This window comes from Wolffia australiana, chromosome 10, assembly GCF_029677425.1.
Source record: "Wolffia australiana isolate 7733 chromosome 10, ASM2967742v1".
NCBI classification, from domain to species: domain Eukaryota; kingdom Viridiplantae; phylum Streptophyta; class Magnoliopsida; order Alismatales; family Araceae; genus Wolffia; species Wolffia australiana.
The window spans coordinates 5,710,265-5,731,948 of NC_135844.1; the positions used below are offsets into that span (position 1 = coordinate 5,710,265).

At 41.7% G+C, this 21,684-nt stretch overlaps 1 protein-coding gene across 2 annotated transcripts; it reads left to right on the top strand.

Moving 5' to 3' along the window:
* Positions 1-12,637: 12,637 nt before the first annotated feature.
* On the top strand, positions 12,638-15,643 carry LOC144708890 (wax ester synthase/diacylglycerol acyltransferase 2-like). 2 transcript variants are annotated; one of them, XM_078582343.1, is made up of 7 exons: positions 12,638-12,842; positions 13,100-13,680; positions 13,839-13,911; positions 13,976-14,040; positions 14,238-14,450; positions 14,583-14,738; positions 15,346-15,643. In XM_078582343.1, the coding sequence occupies exons 2-7, from the start codon at positions 13,555-13,557 to the stop codon at positions 15,505-15,507; spliced, it is 795 nt and encodes a 264-aa protein (XP_078438469.1). In that variant the 5' UTR covers positions 12,638-12,842; positions 13,100-13,554; the 3' UTR covers positions 15,508-15,643. The 2 variants fall into 2 exon arrangements, with proteins under 2 accessions (XP_078438469.1, XP_078438470.1); XM_078582344.1 differs by having other exon boundaries at positions 14,583-14,720.
* The last annotated feature ends 6,041 nt before the right edge of the window (positions 15,644-21,684 follow it).

The following is a 21,684-nucleotide window of genomic DNA, read 5'->3' on the forward strand; positions in this document are numbered from 1 at the left end:
GAGAGAGAAAGTGAAGAATTTGGGCAAAAAGGTAAAATCTGACCCCAAATAAAAAATCTAAAAATGCAGAATTGTTTCGAATGTATTTAAAACTAAAGATTAACAATCAGATCTCAAATCAGACTCAAAATGCAATGCTAATTTCATTCAAAATAACTTCTAGGGCATGTACATTTTGCCCATGCCAAGGCGTTTTAGAATCTCTCAAGAAGAAGTTCAAAATACAAATCAGAAACTTACAACTTTGAATGCAAGATCAAGATCTGTCGACTTCCAAAGAAACTCCTGTGTCCTTCCTGGCCAAATCCTTGGGTAGAGCTTTAAAAAGTAAATTTCAGCCTTTTCCAGACTTCTATTTAATGATCCAACCGTCTAGATTGTAGAGGGAGAAAAGACAAACATGCGCTGAAAATTTCAGCCCAATCGCACGTCTAGATCTCAAGATATTGCCATTTTATTGGCGCTTAATCTCCACTGTTGGATCTCTTTTATCTTTTAAAAAATGGCATTTTTCTATTGGCTGGCATTTGTTTTCTCGTTTTCTGCCTTCTCGGATCACGTTCTGAAACATCGTTGTCCGTGTCCGCAGTACACAATCATTGGAGAATGATCACTGCGTTTAAATGTCTAGAAATGCTCTACGTTACCCTCGTCAGCTGCTTTTAAAATAAAGAATAAATAAAGCGGTGAGATTACCGCATTTTTTTAATGCTGCATCATCGACTTCCGCGTGCATTTAATGCAGGCAGAAAATTGATGCCATGAATAATAAATAAAGAATGTCGACTTTATAATTACGTGTGTCGGTTGTCGCGTGGATTTAATGCACGCGACTAACCAATTGAATATTCTTGTCTTAATAAATGCACCCGGAGATCAAGTCTCCCGCATGCATTTATGCAAAAAGTAAAAGTAAAAAAATAAAAACCGTACCTCTCTCTCGCCGACCGCGCCACATTGTATATGCTTCCGAGCTAATGATTGGCTCATTATGGCATCGCGATTTGCGATGCCATAATGAGTTAATAATGCTCATTTTCTCTCTCTCTCTCTCTCTCTTAATTATTTTAATAATATGCAACACTTATTCGCCTGAATTTCGGGCAATGACGTGGATGCACTTAATATATATATATAAATATATTAAAAATGCTCTCTAAAATGGCATATAAATAGTATATGTATTATTTAAATTTGTAAAAATCATTTCTTAACCAAATATCGGTTAAAAAATTATACAAAAATATGAAAAAATTCCATACAAATTAGGAAAGCCCTTACCAACCTTTAGCCAAGTATTTAAGACCCGGTAAAATACATTACCTGAGGTCCAGAGCACCTCAATGGGGTCTACTCCCGACCTTGCCATTTGGATGCTCACACCCAAAGAAACATACTCGTGCAAATCTTCATGGGAGCATTTTCGCGAGAAATCACCCATCCAGCACTAAGGTCGCCGCATCTAGCATCCGACGATCCTTCCTCGAGTCTCCTTTTTCCTCTGGAGACTCTTACATCGCGGCCTACCGAACGATGATCGAGTGACCCATAGAGGTTACTCTCTCGGTTCCCGCTATCGCTGCTGTCCCACAGCTCCACATACGGAGTCCATGGACCACTTTTTCTTCTAGAGTGAGACAGCACTCGCATGCTGGCGCCTCATCGCCGACTGTTGTCGTCCACTAACCCTGTCTGAGTGTTTTGGCAAGTTTCTTATCTCGCCAACACGCTCTACACGGAGCCCCATCCTACACATCACCATAGCTTATCTACTATGGGAGATATGGAAAGGGCAAAATTCTTCTCGTTTTGCAAGTACGCCCATGCGCGTCGTGGATATCATGCGTCGAGTTCAGCTGTGGCTAAGGTGCATCCACCATCTAATCCCCCCTCGAGCCAGCAGATCAACACTCGCCTGCGATCTCCTCCGCTCTGTGGGCATTCAGGTGACACCCGCCCCCATCCGCATTCATTATCGAGTTGTTTATTGGCTTCCACCGCCAATAGGCATCCTTAAATTGAATTTGGATGGTGGGGCCAAAGGGAACCCAGGGCCCGCGGGAGGGGGGGTATCCTACGAGACCATACAGGGAGCATTCTTTTTGCTTTTTCTTCTTTCTATGGCACATAGACTAATACAGTAGCCGAAGCTATGGCGATACATGATGGTTTACTCCTTTGTGAGGAACGAAACCTTCACAATATTATCATAGAATCGGACTCACAGGTGTTAGTTGACATGCTCCGTGTAGGTAAATGCTCCCACTGGCAACTACACCGAGTATGGCAGAACATCATGCGGTGCCGTCCTTGCACAAAATGCTTTCGTCATCAGCTGTGAGAGGGCAACCAGACCGCAGATGCACTCGCCAACCATGCGGTACATACACGAACCCGCTCCTCTATCTTTCTTTCTTGGCAGGCGCTCCCTCCGACAACTAGAGGTTGTTATCACGTCGATGGTCTCGGCATGCCGACCCTCCGCACACGGCGCATCCTCGTAAGCCTACGGGATCTGAGGATTGTGTGGAACGCCGGAGCAAGAGGGGTGTACTGCGCCTGCCTTGACTAGAGCCCTCACCATCCCCTTCATCGATCCCACTTGACGGAGGCGAGGACATCTCCCGAACTACATCATCATCGTGGGGCGGCTCTAGTGGGACGACGACGTGCACACTTCCCCAGTGCCTGTAGGTTATCATTTATGTATCTTTTCTTTTTCTCAACATGGGCGTGGATGAGTGGGATCTGAGTGTAATTGGGATATTTATACTCGCTCCACGCCTATAAACATTGACAAACTGATAGCGTGGCCCCGTCTGAGACCGCAGGATCACCGCTTGAGGAGTCGGCATCGCCTTCGATCTCGCCACCGACTCGCATCCAGCCCACAAGACAAGCCAAGGCAACGATGCGCGCACCCTGATTCAGATATCCCGGATAGCGGCGCGCCCCCCTTCGATCCCATCTATCTTTTTATTGTTATTGCGCTTCTCGTCTTTCATAGTTTTGTCGTCTCATCCACGTTGTAGTGAGGGGAAGTTCCCATATGAGGATACCTTCCCCTCCCATCAACCTAGTGGGCCTAATAAGCCCATTTTATTTTCTTTTCCCTTTGTAGTTTAAGGGCCCCATTTATCCTTCCAATATAAGGGAGGGGTGGGCGCCCCCAGACCACTCTTGAATTTTCATTGAAAAAGTATAACATTTGGAAGTCAAAGAGTCACTAAGTGGAGGAAGAAGGAAGAAGAAAGAAGGAAGAAGGAAGAAGGAAGAAGGAAGAAGGAAGAAGGAAGGAGGAAGGAGGAAGAAGAAGAGGAGGAAGAGAGAGGAGAAAGAGTAGCTGACGCCACCGCCGTCCCCAGCGCTGCCGCCGTCCCCAGCGCCGCCGCCGTCCCAGGTGCTCTGCCGTCCCGCGACTGGCTGCCGCTCCGCGTGTCATCGTTGCGTCGCGCGCTGATACCGCCTCGCACGCAGCTGCTGTCCCACGCGTCGCCGCCGAGCCCGTGTTGCCGCCACCCTGCGCGCTGCCATCGTCCCGCAAGCTGTCACCGTCCCCGTGCTCCACCCGCGCACTGTTGCTGCCTGTGCACCGCTGCCGTCCCTTCGCGTACCCGCTCGCCAACCACGCCCAGCCTGCGCGCCGCGCGCCCGCTACCGCTGACCACCCGGCCGCACGCCACCATGCACCGTCTGTGCGCCGTGCGCCCAATGCCGCTGACACACCCGGCCACGCGCCACCGTGCACCATTTGCGCGCCGCGTGCCCGTTGCCATTGACACACCCAACCGCGCGCCGCCGTGCACAGTCTGCGCGTCGCATCTACTCGCCGACCTCGCCCAGTCTGCACGCCACGCGCCCACTGCCGCAGTCATACGCAGCCGCGCGCCGCCGTGTGCCATCCACGCATCGCCCCCACTCCGCGCACTTAACGCCGCTCGTGCACCGCCCTTGCTCGCTGTCCGCGCCTACCCGTGCGCCGCTGGTGCGTCGTCGGGTGCTGTCCGTGCGCCATCGCGCCTCGCCTGCTCGTGTGCTGGCTGCGCCCGCCGCTGCCCTATGACCGTCTGCACGACCCCACACGCCGCCTCGCCTCTAGTCACGTGACGTCGTCCCGTGCTGCCTTTCTCTTCACCGTCACCAGCCCTGATCACCACGCCGTTACCGCCCTCCAACGGTCCTTGGGTACTACCGAGATAGCTGTGGCCGGATGCTACGAAGGTACCCCTCTCCACTGCCCTTTATCTCTTACCTTTTCCAGTACTCTTTCGATATACCTCCACCGCGCTCGGGTTAGACGTAGGTGAGAGTGAGACAGGTTGAGAAAACAAAGATGAATTCTTTCAGAGTCTTACCTGGCTGGTACGAGTCGGGCGAGCCCGACAAGCGTGAGCAGCTAAGCGGGATATTTCGGTTCGGCGACATAGTCGTCCTCGACCCTCTCGGGCGAGGTTCGGGTGGCCTGGTTGACCCTACCCTAGGCGACCCTCTCGGATCTATGGAACGACATCATCGCAAGTCAGCATTTGCACGTACTACAGTTAGGACTTTTTGCATTTTCGTCCTTATTCATATCTGTCCATCCGCATTATCGGACGACACTTACCGTCATTGTCTGATAGAGATCCTTATTCGATACCGAGCCACTACCCTCGGTGTCGACCGGACGGCATCTTGATGACGTCCGGCATCACAAACACTTCACCTTATAAATAAAATCCCCCTGGGTGGCGTCCAGGCCACGGATGGATCGGTCTACGGGCACAACCCCAGGGTTGGCAGTACTCGGCAGCGTGTTTTTTTCCAATAAAAAAAAGGCCCCAAAAAAAATATTTCTTCAATGAAACGAGGTTAAATACCATGTAAAAAATAATAAAAATTAGAAATAATACTAAAATCAAAGTGTAAGTCATTTATCTTCATTTTTATATGATAACATGCAAATATGGTCATTAAAACACATAAATATAATGTAAATTTCATAAATTAATCTTGCTAATTTGCAAGTTATCAATTACCCGCCACAACCGGACGGCCCCACTTATACTGAACGTCAACAGAACGGCGTCTAACATACTCATATGGCGTCGCGCCGCCACCAATAGTTGGTACCCAACCATATGTTGCGCCACAAGCGTAAAACTACCTGGTAGGTCCGAATGGACCACCGTACCCACATGGAACGAATACCATTCCCGGACAATATGGCCCGACTCCAAATTTAGCCCCTAATCAAGGGCCCTGTGCTACTTCCGCATCTCACCCATACGGGGCACCACCGGTAAATCCTACCTACGCCCCACAGTATGCACAGGTGCCGACATATGCGCTGGAACCAGTGGTGCCCACGGCGTATCATGTGGAGTCCTCCACTAGGCCTCCACATCAAACCACCTACGGGCCACCACCCACTTATGGGCTGACTGCCCCCGTGGCCAACCAAATGGTACCACCCACCTCTGTGCAACCTGCACATCATGGTTATGGGGAGTATGCCCGACCATACTGATTATTATGGACCACATGACGCTAGACGTCCACCACCGAATCAACGTCAATATGAGGACGATGAAAGAGATCGTCGACGCGAAGCTCATAGGGCAATGATGCAGAAGAGTGTACGGGTGGAAGTTCCCATCTATGAAGGGTCAAGGAACCCTAAGGATTACGCTGACTTGGAATCTGACTTGGAAAGTTATTTCCAGTGGTATGACATGAACGATGATCTATGCGTGTCATACGCGGAAGCCCGGCTTGGCAGACAAGCCAAAATCTCCTGAAAAAATGAGAGGAAGAGGCCCGATGCCGAGGAGAACCCTCCCCAACTTGGGAATAGATGTCTAGACACCTTAAGGACAAATACATTCCCAAGTTGTATATGGCTCGCCTCCTACTAAAATGGATGGACCTTAAGCAAGGAAAGCATAAGGTTAGCAACTACAATGAGGAATTCGAAGAATTTAGAATGTGATGTAAATTTGAGGAAAGCCCACAAGTTCAGATCGTATTCTTCATCCATGGCCTCCGAAGTGATTTAAGCGTGCAAGTGCTGGAACAGAATCCAGCCACAGTTGACCAAGCATACCGCTCGGTCGAGAGTAACGAATATTCGATTGATGATGTTACTCTGCCACCCCCGGTTGCCACACGAGCCACAAACGCTAGCAACAACATTGCAGCCACCACTGCCAGAACATCGAGCAACTCAAGATGGACTAGAGGAACCACAACCTCCACTAGGGTTACTCCACCGCAAGCCACGACGGTGACTGCAGCCCAGACTGCATCATCCATTGTATCCACGACCCGAGCCCCGATCGCCGCTTGAGAGCCCATGCAATGCTTCAAATGCAAGGGCTTCGGACACCATAGGACTGAATGTGCATCCCTCCTACGTATGGACATTCATGGAAACCCGGTAGAAACCATACCGGAGGATGACTTAGAAGTAGATGAATTTCCGGGAGAACTTCCCGAGGAAGAGGGGTACGAAGAACCCCTAGGGTATATCCGGATTACCCCACTAGCAACCGCGGCGGTGCCATCCGTAGTCAACTTAGGGATTCAACAGAATGGGATAGAAACTGGCCGTACGAGCTCCACTCGAGCAGCCCCTAGACGAGTCCCCACCCCACGCCCTACGGTGGCGCTCACGACACATCGGACCGGGCCTACTCAGCCCCAACAGTTGACTTCCACCATGGGGTCACGTAACACCCCATCTCATCCTACTCCCGCGGTCATACTACCACCACCGATGAACTCGACTACGCACGCTCACGTTGACTCGGCTCAACAAACTTCTATTTTTTACTTGTATGTCAAAATTGGAGGGCGTACATTGACAGTGGTAGCTGCATAAATGCAGTATCCGAAGAAATCACTACAAAGCTGGGTTTGTCACTCATTCCACATCCCACCCCCCTTAACGTCTCTTGGATAGACGCTTCGACTCTACCAGTCAGAACACAGTGCTACGTCCCGCTCAAAATAAGCACTTATGACAAAAAAGTGCTGTGTGACTTCCTACCAAACACTGTGTGACCATGACGTCCAGCTTTTCAAACGGGCAAACACCTGCACATTCATTTATGGTGGTCGACGACTCATATGGTACCCGTCGACCAAACACGCGAACCTGCCCCCATCACCCACTCCGACTTCTACCCAGCCACATCGGAATTCCCTAATCACGAATGGATGTATCTTTCGCCGACAATTGGAAGAAGATCGTGCCGAATGGATGTATCAACTCGTCAGAGCCGAATTCTTCCCTCCCTAGGAGGATGATGGGGGACCACCTCGCCAACAACCAAGGAGGACGTCACCAACCCCACCGAGAAGCTCAAGCGGACGTACGCAACATGTCGTTCAAATACTCAGCTTGATGACACGTCCGCTGGATCACGTATTTTCTGATATTTTCTTTAAATGTAATTTTCTTTTGAATTTTGGATGAGTCTACTTGTGTTTGGGGCTTCGTCCGTTGAACAGTTACCTTTCTTTTGCCTGGTTGAAGGCACCGCTCACACCCGAGACGGTTCCTTCCCGTTATGACCGATTGGGCATGCCTTTGCCCCTATATGAAGGCCAGCATCCCCGAGAGGAAGACGGATTTGAAAATTGAAATTTGAAAGATTGCAGTTTAGCCACCTTGTATTTTCTTTCTTAGTTGATAGATAGAATTGATCGTGCAAGATCGTGTGTGTGGACGACCCCTCCAACACGACGTAGTCGTCTGTAGATCGTCATCGACGCTTGCCTCAGAGAATCGGTATGTAGAGACGCCCCTTCTTGTTTCTTGGTTAAAGAACCTCCAAGATCTGTCTTCTGGGAGTAATTCTTGAACTCAGAAGGAGAAGCCCTCCACGCCCCTCAGCTGTGCACCACCGTGCCCCTCAGCCGTGCGCCCACTGTGCCCCTCAACCACGCACACGTCGCGCCCCTCAGCTGCGCGCTGCCGCACCCCCTCAACTGCGCGCCCGCTGCACCCCTCAGTTGTGCGTTGCCGTGCCTCTCAGCTATGCACCGTCACGCCCCTCAGTCGCACATAGCCGCGGCCCTCTGCCGCACGACTCTGCCCTTCAGTCACTCGCCGTTATGCCCCTGTCCCGTGCGACCGTCGCGCCCTCAGCTGCGTGTGACGCCACACTATCTGCCACGCATATCGTCATCGCTTGTGCGACACAACTGCCGCATTCTTCCTGCTACCGTCCGACGCCTCTCGGCTTGGTTTCTGCTGTACCAGTTAGACGCTCAACCGACGCCGGACTAATCGACAAGGACGTTGTCCCTCCAGGTTTTATTGTCTCCCATATGTTATCATTTTAGATTATTTCTTTCAGTGCTGTAGACGTGTGATCCGGAACTCTGAGTGATATAATCACATCGTCATTATAGGATTAGCCACTATTGAACGTAAGATTTTATTTAAGTGGTAATTCCCTATTTCATTAACGGTGGAGGATTGGACGCTGACGGGTAAACTTACTTACCCCTCGCCAGGTAGCGTCGAATTGGTCCAAAGGGATATTGGGGAGTCGATTGTGATCAATCTAACTCCGCCGACCTAATCGGTCGTTCGCCCTCTAGAAGATATTTCGTTGTACTTGACATTGGAACTTCAAAGATATCATTTCATTTAGTTACATTTTATCATCTTATCGCGTGATTCCTGTGTTGTAACACAAGCCGCTGATCCCGGCAACGTCGTGTTGTATCAATCTAGGGCATGAGGTGTAGCTTGACAAGACATATGCCTGCAAATCAACCTATTGATTAGGTTAAATTGACCTATTATTAATTAAATATATATTATATATTTATTCAGTAAGATTGTTGGGTTATTGAAGTGGTTAACTAAAGTGGTAGATGAAACTAAAAGGTTACACATGAAAGGCTTATTGGATGTAAGAAGATATACATAAAGTATTGTAGTCCTTCGGTGCCCATCCTTTTTTCCCTTGTCTCATTTACTCCAATCAATAGGTTTTCTAAAGGCTTTTTTTCTCTTGTCTCATTGCCCTTCCTGATCCAATCATACGATGTCTATGGAGTAGACAATGATGAGATTTGATGTTGTTAGGATTGCATGGATACGTCTTGAGGCCGAACACTTTTGCGGCTTGTGATGATTCCATCAAAGAACAAAAGGGATAGCAATTCTGTGCACCACCCATAATTAGTACTAGCAAATAAAATGAACAAAACATTTTTTAGGCTTTTCATACTTTTAGTTGTTCTGTTGTTCTGCCCTAGTCTTGGTTATGAATATTTGTAGAAAAATTGAAGGATTGGTTACAGAGGAAATGCTGTCAAAGATTTAGTTATCATGTTTCGTTTTCTATGACGATCTACTATAATTCTGTTTTCAGTTTTTCTGTAAAAATTTCAGCCATAACCCAAATTGTTTTTGAATTATTGAACCTATTTTTTGATGCATCACTTGACCTTAAAATATCCATGTCAAAGTTCACTTTGTAACCAAAATTTGATCATTTTATTATCTTGAAAGCTTTTGCTTTGAAATTTTAATTGTACAAAAGCCTAATTTGGTATTTACATTTTTGGAATGTATTGATATTGCATAAGTGGATGATAGATGGATTGATGGGATGAGTGAATTTTATGGATGAGTATATGGTGTAATGGTAGATAATGAGTGTTACGATGTATGATTACATTTGAATTGGATTACAGATGATAGAAGGTGGTTCAATGTAGGGTACATGCATCGATATATGGGAAATGAATGGATAGCTCATGCAGGGATGGTAAATTTATGGATGAATATATATTCAATGAATAATGGTAGTAATAATGGAAACATGACCAATAGAGGGATAGTGAATTTATAATTCTAGTTAATGAATTCAATATTTTTTTATGATGACATGATCTTTGTAGATTATCGATGAATAAACATGGACCAGTAATGCACTACTTTGATAAAAAAAATTGGCCGTCTATTTTGACTGTTTTCATTTTCCTTTGATTTTGACTCTAACATTGAATCTGATTATGGGGTTTGTCTTGTCAGACCAAGTCTGAATATTACATATTAATGAGGATCCAATTGATGAAATTACCAACTCAGGACAAAACTGAATTTTAGCAAGAATTGTATTCCCTTACATGGAAAGGGATCATGAGCTGGGCATATGATCCATTGTTTGATAGTTGTAGAAACAAAAATGTTTAATGTAAAAAAATATAACCAGTGTGGAGGAACAGAACTAAAGTTACTTGTCTGGAATAGAGTTCGACTTTAAATATCAATTTTGACATCTAATATTGGACAATCCAAAATAAAATATTTATGAAATGAAAATGGAAGAAGATGAATGAATCAGAAATTGGATGTGAGACCGGCATTTGATTTCTGTTTTTAAAATCTGTACCGACATCCATTCCTTTGAATCAATTTGATCATTGGATCATAACTTGACTCCATACCAGACTTGATCATAATAGGGTTATATGTATCCTCACTATGAGAGAGGGGGATTCAATCATATGTAAATATATACTATGTTTACATATGGATCCCTACATTGTCACATTCTATTAAGGGTTATTAATAGGCATAACCTGACCTTCTTTTGACAGATGTACTGGTATGTTTGGGTACGATGTCTGGGTAATTTAAAAACAATTATGAGAAAAAAAGAGTTTTTTTAGTGGAGATAGCTGTTTGGTGTTCAAGTCAAAGCATATTGACAGGTATCTTAGTCATGTGTTTCATATATCTATAGTTTTAACTTCCAATTTTTTTATTTTGTTATTGATGAATTTATATATTACAACTCTCTTGCTCCACTTAAATACTTACTATTTATAATTTAATGTGCTGTTGTTTATATATCTTTGTTAATATTTTACTAATTTATTTAAAAAATTATATTATTCAGGTATTACAATTTTGGATTCTGGTACCCATATCTCAGATTCCACACAGAGAATGTTTAGAAAATGGTGTTTGTATTTTGTGAGCAAGTTCTCAAAAGTTCAATTAGGACTTGTACGATATGATTCAACATGACTGGCCATGGGAGAAATGTACCGTCTTGCACTATACTTAGTGTAGTACACGCATGTGTCTATGCAGGGCTTCATCTTCTCTGTAAACTTTGGAAGGTCTTATCGCAAAGGCAAATTTTCTGTCTGTAGATTTTGGACTTCATGACAAGAACAAGTTAACTGGGTAAAACAAAAACTGCCAAAAAAATCAAGAAACTTAGCATACACTAATCTGGACTAATCTAGAGGGACAATTATAGGGGATGTTTAACATTTCCCTCTCTCACTCTCTTTCCCTGTCTCTTTCTATCACTTTTCTCTTCTCCTCTTTCTTTCACGTTGTTTCTCTCTCTCTCTCTCTCTCTCCTCACTCAACCCCTTTCTTTGACTTTTCTCCTCTCTCTCATGCTCTTTTTCTCTCTCCCCTCACTGAACCACTTTCTTTGGCTTTTCTCCTCCACCTATTCTCTCTCTTTCTATCCAGTCTTTCATACCCTTAACCATCCACTATTATTGACAATTCTACCACTCTTCCCTCACTAATTTTCTTTCTCTCTTATCTATAACTTCCAAATTTGACTTTTCTCATAACCTTTGTCCCTTACCTTTCTCCCATGATTTTCCTCCATGTAACCACCAGTTCCACCTATTCTCTATACTACATTCTGTAAACTGTCCATGGTGTTATCGTTAAACTGTCCATGGTGTTATTCGCTTTGCAAGTGCATGTTTTTTTTTCCTTTAAAAGAGTTGTGAGACTGTCTTTATGAACAGTTTTGCTGGAGAATTATTGTGAAGTTTGTTTATTAGAGAAGAGTGATTGTCTAGTGATCATAGCAATGGAAACGGCTATTGTAGCGCCTCGTCTTCAACATCAACCAACTCCTCTTGGGTTCCTCCCCCGTTTTCTTCCATACCTTATCTTTCTCCATCATCTTCCTAACATCTAGCCCTTGGCCTCATTGACTATGCGTCTTCACCTCACCCCCATAATCTCCATCTCGCCTCTCTTTTTCTCCCTTCTTTATATCTTCATCCATTCTCATGCCTTATCTCATCTACTTACTGAGTTCATTTTCCATACTTCACCTCCATCCTTCTCGTGCTTCATTTTCTCTCGCCAACCAAATCTTTCACTCCCCTTATATCCGCTTCCCACACCTCCTCTTCTTTCACACCCATCGATGGAGCTGCATATCAATGTCAATCAAAGCCGTTCAACATCAGAAAAACTAAGCTATTGGCTCCCTTATCAAGGTACCTTATGATGCGTTAACTTTAAGATAATCGTTGGTTCATGATAATTGTTGATTTGCTACGAGTGGTTGTTGACCTTATGAATCCATGTGTTAAACTTTGATTGGGTATTTTGAATCTTCTACTTCCTTTAAGTCAGGGAAATCGTAGTTATTCCATACAATCCCTTGTTAAATCCCTGCTTCACCAACTTAGTCCCCTTCTACAGCATTAAACCCATTCAGATCAACCTTAAGCAATATTTTGTTATCATCATTTGGTATTAATTTTACAATTTCATGAATTCCGCTATCGTGTCCCACATCAGATGACCACTCATCTGTACTAAAGAATAAAAAAATCGTCTCCAGGATAGAGAGGAAGCAAGAGAACTCAGAGGCGATAGATCTCCTCAGAATCTAGCTGTATATGAGGAGCCTGTATCACCGCTAAGTCTGATTCATCTGCGGAGAGAAATGGAATTCTCCATCGATTGCTTTGTAACTTTTCAGAGACCCATCGACATCGCCGCTGTGAAAGAAGCTCTCAAATCCCTCGCCAACAGCTGCCCTCGTCTGCGCTAAGTGGTGAGTATATATTATAGAAACACGAAGTTACTCTGAAAGCAAGGATAGATGAGAGACAGACGAAAAAGAAAGAAAGATAGATAAGATCAGAGGTCAGATATTAATCATAATTACTCAATTACGATCGTGCTTTGGTGAATTTATCGAGTTATTTTTATCGATGTTGTGGTTACGCCCGTCTTCTTCATAATGATATTCATTCTGTTCTTCATCTTCGTCTTCTTCATATCGCCTGAGGGTTAATGATCGGCGAGCAGGTAACAACGTAGACATGTAGGCAACGTTGAAGGAACTCTCCGAGATCGAGATTGATAAATTCCTCGTTATCTCGCCCGAGGAAGACGAAGAACACGCATATAACTGTGATGAACATGAGAACGACCGGTATATCAACGAGTATTTGGCGTCGCTTCCATCGATAAACCCTTCGACACGGAATTTGCCGTTGTGGGAGGTGCATATACTACCACGTCGACGGCGTTCTCTTGTTCTTCGTCTTCATCACGCTCTCGGCGACTGTGTTTCTCTTCTGGCGGTTCTTCTCTTCAGCTGTGAGGCTTCCCAAGAGCAAGTTTCCATCTCCAGCTGTGGCGGGGAGAAGAGAGAAAGTCTTTCTTTTGCATGTTCACTTGCGCAACGCGCGGCGAATTTGTGGGTTTATTTTAAGAGGGTGCGGCGGACTCTTCTCTTTATCATAAAATCAAAGATCGAAATGGGAAGAAATAAGCATGTTATGTTGAGCCATGGAGAGGGAGACATCGAGGCTATTCACAGAAAGCTTACTTCTCTCGTGTTAAGCCTTAAGGATATGAAAGTCGTGAAGAACAGGGTCAACGCTGTATGATCTCAATTATTTCAAAATCTTGTCATTTTTATTAGAGTACGAAATCTATACTCGATAGATGTATTACATGAAGTTTTTATTTGTGATTTTAGTGATATTTTGTCTGGTTTTTTTTGTCCTAAAGACGAGGTGAATGTTTTTATGGTGTCCAGACGATCAACGACGTGTTTGTGGGCATTATTCTTTATGGAGTATTTAAGTATCTGGAATCAAAGCCATGCGAGGGTAAGATCTTTTACCTTTATAAATGCTTTTATTAATATTCAGAGAATTTTTCCTGGCTCTTCAGAGGCTTCAGAGGATTCTGTCCTCACGGGATTGATTGCTGTTAATGTTAGAGGAGACGGATCAGAGGTTTTGCTTCTCACTCGTATCATATATATATATATATATATTATTTTAGACTACCAGCAAAACATAAGTCAGGTTCCAAATGACGAGTCATCAAAAGTCTGCCTTAATTATGATAACTTGTTTGATTACTTTGGGCTTTCTAATTTACTAAGATGTGATATTAGAGAAGATACTAGCTGATCCACTGAGATCGACAGGATATACTGCGATCGATAAGAGAAGGGAAAAAGATCAAATGGGGAAACAAGTATGGATTCATTGGGATTTCAGTAGCACTCAAGAACAACATGAAGGACCCCATTGAGTATGTGAGGAAAGCAAAGGAGTTAATCGATGAAAAGAAGAAATCTTCGGAAGCTCAATATTCATTCCAAAGCAACGCCATATTAACCTACTTGTTCGGTCATAAGGTACTGAGAAAAACGTCTCTGGGGATGGTTGGAGAAAGATATAAACGAAATTAATTTCTGATAGCTCTAACTTTCCGATGTGATACTATTTGACATTTTCAATTCTGCTAAACTTACATTACCGGTGTGCAGCGATTGGCGTCGCATCATGTTAGTGGACGCCGCAAAACAAACCTTCTCACCTCAAATATCGTCGGCCCTTCAAACCCTATTAAGCTCGCCGGAAATCAAATTTCTAAAATGGGACTGACTCTAAGCGTTCCACCTACGGTAATGTTGAATTTTGAGGTTGTATTCCGTAGAAACTGTGGGGTGTTCATCATACTTCAACGTTGTCCATTCTTAACATCGGCATGACGTTTGACGTTGATGCCATATGTAGAAGATCAATCAACATTAATCGTCAATGAAAATTTTGAATCATGGGTTGTATTAAGATAAAGATGAACATCAGCTTCCATGACAGGATTTCATCCTCCTAGCATGCCGAAGTTACCCGAAAGCATCAGGGCGCATGGTTTCTTCTGTTAAGATTCAAGCGCTATCGAACTGTGCTAAGAGCAATAGTTAATATCAACGGCCCTAGTTTTCATCTTTAAGTAGGATGTTGTGTTTAAATGGTCCCCAAAACATTTGATGTTGCCTATTTATAGCTCAAGAGCGTAGTGTGTTGCTTTTGAGATTTGAACCATCTTAAGAGCTTACCAACTGTGTTAAAAGCTACAGCTAATAGCAACGCCCCAACTTTTGATATTTAAGCGTGATGTTGTATTTCAAGAAGATTGTTTCGCCATCCTCAACCAAAATAAATTTCCAGTTATTAGTACCTCTTGATGAGGCTGATAAACGCTGCTGAGGAGAACTCTAATGGTATTTCTATTTTTCTTGGTGGCAGGCAATCGATATAGACATGATATCCTATTGCGGGAAAGCTTTTTTACAGCTTCTTGTAGCCGAGGAAATTATTGATGAACTCGAGCTGCTAAGTTTTTGTGTTAGGGAGGCACTCGTTGAGATGAAAAACAAGGTGGCGAATTCCCCCGATTCAGCACAGTAAAAAATATAACATACGAGAGGGGCTCGTTTTTTTTCTTGAACTGTAAAAAGAAAACGATGGGTCGTTGGAACAATCGATTTGATAAGTGAAGAACGGAGAGAAGATTGAACAGAAATGGAATTCTATTAGATTACTCTATGACAAGTGTTTTTAAATCGATATATAGACCCAATAGAAAGGCAGTCAAAGTTTTGAATGATGTTAGTCTACCGTTGTCCGAACTCTACCATGGATCCCAACTCTTTAAGAGGGTTTTTTGAAAACAAAATCCTAAAATTCTATTGTAATATGAGTAAAAAACCAATCTGGGCAGGGTTAATATGACGGCATATAGATAAAAACTACAGACCTCTGTAAGTCTCCCCAGCATGATGTCAGCATTCTCGGTCTGTTGTTTGGCGTGCGCTTGTCAGTATACTGAAATAGAGAAAGAGTCCTAGAACTCCCATGACAAGAGAGTAATTCCCAAGGACTTTTCAAACAGGGGAGTGTGATAAAAGGAGAGAGTGGAGAGAAGGAGCGAGACAAAAGATGAAAGAAGATATCAACACCAATGGTATATCAAAACATCTTCTTCCACATTCATATTGCTGAGATCAGCTCACTGTACCCTTTTAAAATTATTTTAGCTAAAAAATATAAAAAATATTTTAGCTAAAAGTTCAAGATTTCAATAAGAACTCTTTCTTGATTCAAGGGTGCTCAAGAGAAGAGGTAGGAGGATCATCTAAAAATAAACTTGTCTTATTTTAATAGTCTAGGTAATAAATCCATTTTCCCAATAACTAACTATTTGGGCATTATTGCTTAGCTATATCAAACATGTTAATTAAATAAGCATATTTTTTTAACCCTTATCCACGAGTCATAAAAACTTTGATGGAACCTATGTGTCATTATTTATCACGTACAAGTAATCTGTTATCTCCTCTACATTCAGAGAACTTTAAGGCATGCTCACCAATAAAATCCAAACCGGTCATCCTAGTCAGGACTAACACATTGATAAATTGTAAAAAACACATCTTTCAAGATCTATGTTTCCTTGGCCAAGAACTTAAAAGGTATCATCTTCCGTCACTATCTTATCTAATACTAAATGCAGAAAATATCATCTTTAATGCATAATCCGCTTCATGAATTTTTTTTCTGCATCTGAGTCAAGATGTGAAATCTTGTGATTAATGACTCATAAGCCATAGAAAAGATACAATCACCCTTCCAAATCATGTCTTCGGGAAGGTTACATAATTGTGGCGTGAATGAACCTGGTTAGCAAGTGTCAAACCATCTGCATGTGCATCTGCTTCCACTCAGTGAACTATTATCCTTGGGATCACACACTATCTAGTGATAGGAGGAATCATCCTCATAATACAAGAATAAAAAAATGCTATTGCGTATGAATTTTTCACAGTGTTCTCAAATATCCTATCAATTAATATTTTTAGAAAACAATTTTAAACATAAAACATTGTGAAGTGTGCTCTCATCATTAGTCACTGACCAATGCATGTGATTATACTTCACAAAAACATCATGTATGCTTTGTAATGTATACAGTATTTGGTAATTAATTCTGAACAATATTAAGAGTGTGTGATTGGTTTCCAAGCTGTATAATAGATCAGTATACCCTCTTCAAAAAAATCCACTCACTCAAAGATAAGAACCCTTGATAATTCAAATCATGCAAAAATATATTGAGCTTATGGCTTAATTCCTGGACCTACCACTGTGGGTGGATAGAACTATTTCCATTGAAATATATCATTCATAAATGATATCCTTAACTTAATAAAGTAAGTCATTGTGTGGCTAAATTATAATGAGACCATTGATCTAATGAATTCGGAATCTCACTGTTCATGCCACATGATTACTGTATAGGATTCAATATGCATGATTACTGAATAGGATTCAATATGAAAGGAATAATTCTAATATTTATGATTAAAATTTTAATTCACACATTAATGTTGCTCTATCTATGAATATCTGTATTCCTTAAAAAAGTTGTTTCTTATAAATCATTCACATAGAAGTTTTTTTAAAGATATTCCTTTATCAATGAAAAGATTCCTACATTATTACATGTGACAAGAATGTCATCTACACAAAGGATTATGATTTTGATTGAGAGTCCTAGGATGTTTTATTGATAACATGCAAATAAGAGCTAATAAAATGCTAATTGTATCATATTTGTGGGCTTTTAATGTTTAAAAACATCAAATGCTAGTGCATATTATCATGATTTTATGTTAAAACAACACTTTTCTTAATTTTCAAGAGAAAATATTTTTTATAAAGAATTAGGTTAATAAAAACATTTTAAACGTGTTTAGAATTGAAAATTTTAAGGAATTAAATGTTTTTAATTGACCTAGTTCCATAAAAAAGAAATTAACACTAAAACTGAGGTTAGAAATAAATAAAGCATTTTTATGCAGTAATAAGTGGTTTTTAAAATTTATTTCAGTTGCTTTTGAATAAAAATCATTTTTTTTTATTGAAACTGGCCCTTATTGGGCCAGTTTAAGTGCAAACGGAGTTGTTGAGTCGCACACCATGCATGAGCAAACGTGGACCAATGAGGTGCGACTTTACTCACGCAGCAAGTTAAGTCGTACGAAGCTTGCATGGACCAATGGGATTGCAGATCTCCACAGTCCACGCAAGCCTCGTCCATGCAAATCGCACATACACAGCGCTGTGTGTACGAAGGATGACGCGTACGCAACACCACGTGGCCCAACCACAACAAGTCGTTCAGCCTGCATAGAATGCAAATAAAATCAAGTAAATAACAGAGTCGGAATAACTCATTCTTCTGATTCCGCGACAATAAATTGGGAAAAAGAGAAAATCGAAGATTGTTCTTGATTTTTAAGCTCGAGGAAAGATAGCCTGGTTTCTGAGATGACGCAAGAACAGCCCTGAGTGCATTTGGAGCTATATTTTGACAGTAATTTTGACGATCCGGTGCGGCATTCTTCCCAAAAAATCAAACCTCAATTCCCGGAAAATTTGGTTGTTCATGTGTGGAATCTTCTCAAGTCGACTCATAAATCATTCATGGTATTTCTAGGCTCAATCCGAATTTATTTAACACTTGATTTTGTGTTAAATTTTAGCAATTTCATAGTTTAGTTTACGTTCAAATTTTCTTCTGATTTTCTGATTTTAATTCTTTTCATTCTCGAAGTTACCTTGTTTTCCAATCGTTTAATATTCATTAGCTAAGGGAAAATCCTGTTGAATCAAATTGAATTTTAAATCCAAGCAATTAGTTCCTAAATTCCTTAATTAGCAAAGCATGATCAATCTTTGCTAATTGAAGATAGTTTTACGATTTCAGATTTAATTGGGATAAATGATTTAGACTGGATTTTTTTATCTAAATTCTGGAGTGAATTTGGATAAACGAATTCGGAGCAGTAGCTTCTGATCCATTAAGAATAGGTAAATTTTTATTGGTAAAAAAAATTGTGAATCAATTAGAACTTAATTAATTTCCCAAATACATTTTAAATTCACTAAACAACCTAAAAACACTATTGGGTTCTGGAGGCCTTGACATGGATGACTAAATCAAAACATTCCGCAGCGGAATACTTGAATGGAATCGAATGACATCATTAAAACTATGAACGAAGTATCTTTGTACAGATCACATCTGTGATTTCTTGGATCCGAGAGTGTGACAAGTTGAGCTGCTCAAGCGTGCAGCCTCTACAAGTATCCACGTGATCCTCAGTGCATCGAATCTCCTCCTCATTGAGGAGCCCTGTTCTACCTCCAACATCGTCGTTACACCGTTCCGATCGCATTGGGCATGGAGAGGGGTGTGGGGAGAGTGAAGAAGAAGGGGAAGGCTCCTGAAAATTTCTGGCTTGGGTGAATTTCATTCAGGGCCTTCCCCTATTTATACTACGTGGTATTTTTCATAAAAATCCCTAAAACATAAGTATATCTTCCGATGTCCAAAAGAACATTTGTGTGTAACCCTCTATGCTCATGTATCAGTCTAGTTAATGACTCTAGTGGGCATAATAACCTTTATTGGCCTTCCGAATTAATGAACTATATCATCATATATATTAATTAATGTTGGATCGATTTAACCCAACCGATAGGTCAAGTCTCCAACACGTGGATTGCCAATCTACACCTCGTGTTCTAGAAGATACAAAGGAGTGTGTATCGAACCTGTTCATCATCGGTTACTGTATATGTATAATCCCTCATCCACTTGACACTCCTTAGAGGACTTAGGGTATGGTCAACTGTCAAACTCTAATCGGTCATTCGAGTTAGTACTGATGCCTTCGGAAATCATCGGAGAACTCTTCTCTGATATTTCATTTCCTTGGCCAATGACTTCATTGCATCGTCTTCCTTGAGCTGTCACATCTTATACCGAGGGTGGAAGATCCCATCTTGACCACTCAATCATCTTTGTAAACTTCTTGATGTACCCGAACTAAGACCATTTAGAATCCCATGATTAGAGACTCGTTGGCCATACTCAAAGTACAACCGTCGGTCCACAAGACGTATTTGGTGTCTCATGTCTAAGGACCACTTGCACAACCGTGACGTGAATCGACCTGATTGACAGTTTGGTATAATACCATTCAGGGATTCGTATGGATCAATTTAGTGAATTCTTTCCACAAAAGAGCACACACTATCTATCCTTACTATCTCCACACTAATGGCTACGGGACCGGCCATACTCATCATATGAGTGAGGCTAGATAGTGCTACTCTATTCGGATACTTCGATGTCCTTCTCGCATATCCTTCGAATAGGAATTTTTAGAACACATGCTTAAAGGCTACTGATCTCCGTATTATGACCTCATCATAATTCACTAAGTCCGATCATGTATTCATGGACTTCATTATAAGCATCACACGTGCATTATAATGTATATGGAACAAGATGTGGAATGTGTGATTGGCTTGTCAACCACATATATTTCCACTAAGCACAAACAAACAGGTTTAAGTTTTGAAATCAAATAAATTATTAGTATCAATTGTCGTCTTCCAATCTAGATTCATTATTAAAACACATAGGCAAAATTAGTGTTAAAATTAAAAAAACTTAAAGTCCATTTGGCACTTAATTGATCCAAATTAGGGGATTTTTAAGCAAATCTTATCAAGAATTTCTAATTAATCATAAATTTTATTCTCATTGATTGCCAAAAACTTGAACTTAAAAAGTTAGAAGATTAGGATACAAGCTACAAGCATTTTTTATTACTTGAGTAAAAAATTTCATATCAGTTAAATTTAGAGTTCTAAACCCTAATATGATAAAAAATTATCTTCACCATCGCTTCCCTAGGGTTAGACCCCCTACTTTAGTACTAAGGGATAAATAAATTTTATTTTTTAAGCTTGAAAACCCTCAGACAACAACAATACACACACATTTTTTGAGCTTATCTATTATGATATGGTGTCTTTGGTCTACGGACGACTAACATATCAATGATACAAATTAACATGTTTGACAGTACAATACATCTCAGAGATTTATATGGATTAATTCATTGGCTATCTTTACAATCTCCACACTAATGGCTATGGGATTTGACATACCCATCATATTAATAGAACTAGATAGTTTTAGTATTGTTGAATATTTCAATGTCCTTCTCAGGTATCATCGAATATGAATATTTATAATATATCCTTAAAGACTAAGGATACTTTTCTTATTGTATTATCGTAATTCATGTTTTTAGAATTGATTATGTGCATCATATGTAAATTATAATTAATATATTGTATCAATGAACATTGTTTGTAATTTTCCTACTGGCCACCTGTAGTTCCATCAGATCAGTTGACATTGGTACATACATTTAAAATCATTCCAAAATTTGCAAAAGTTTTGAAATATTTATACAGGGTAGCCATTTTATGGGCAAGGCCACCAAGATGAAGGTTCTTCCTGATGGCGCACACCATCGAGAACTGCCGAAGACGTCATCCGAGTCACCGTCTCCATCGTGGACAGCTGGGTAAAGCATGCTCATTTATCGCATTTTGATTTCCATCGTCTTCGTTAGTCCTATTTCGTGTTTCTCACACTCATCAATTTGTTTCTGTCGCATCGCGACACGTTCGTCGTCTGTCGTATGTCCTCGTCATCAT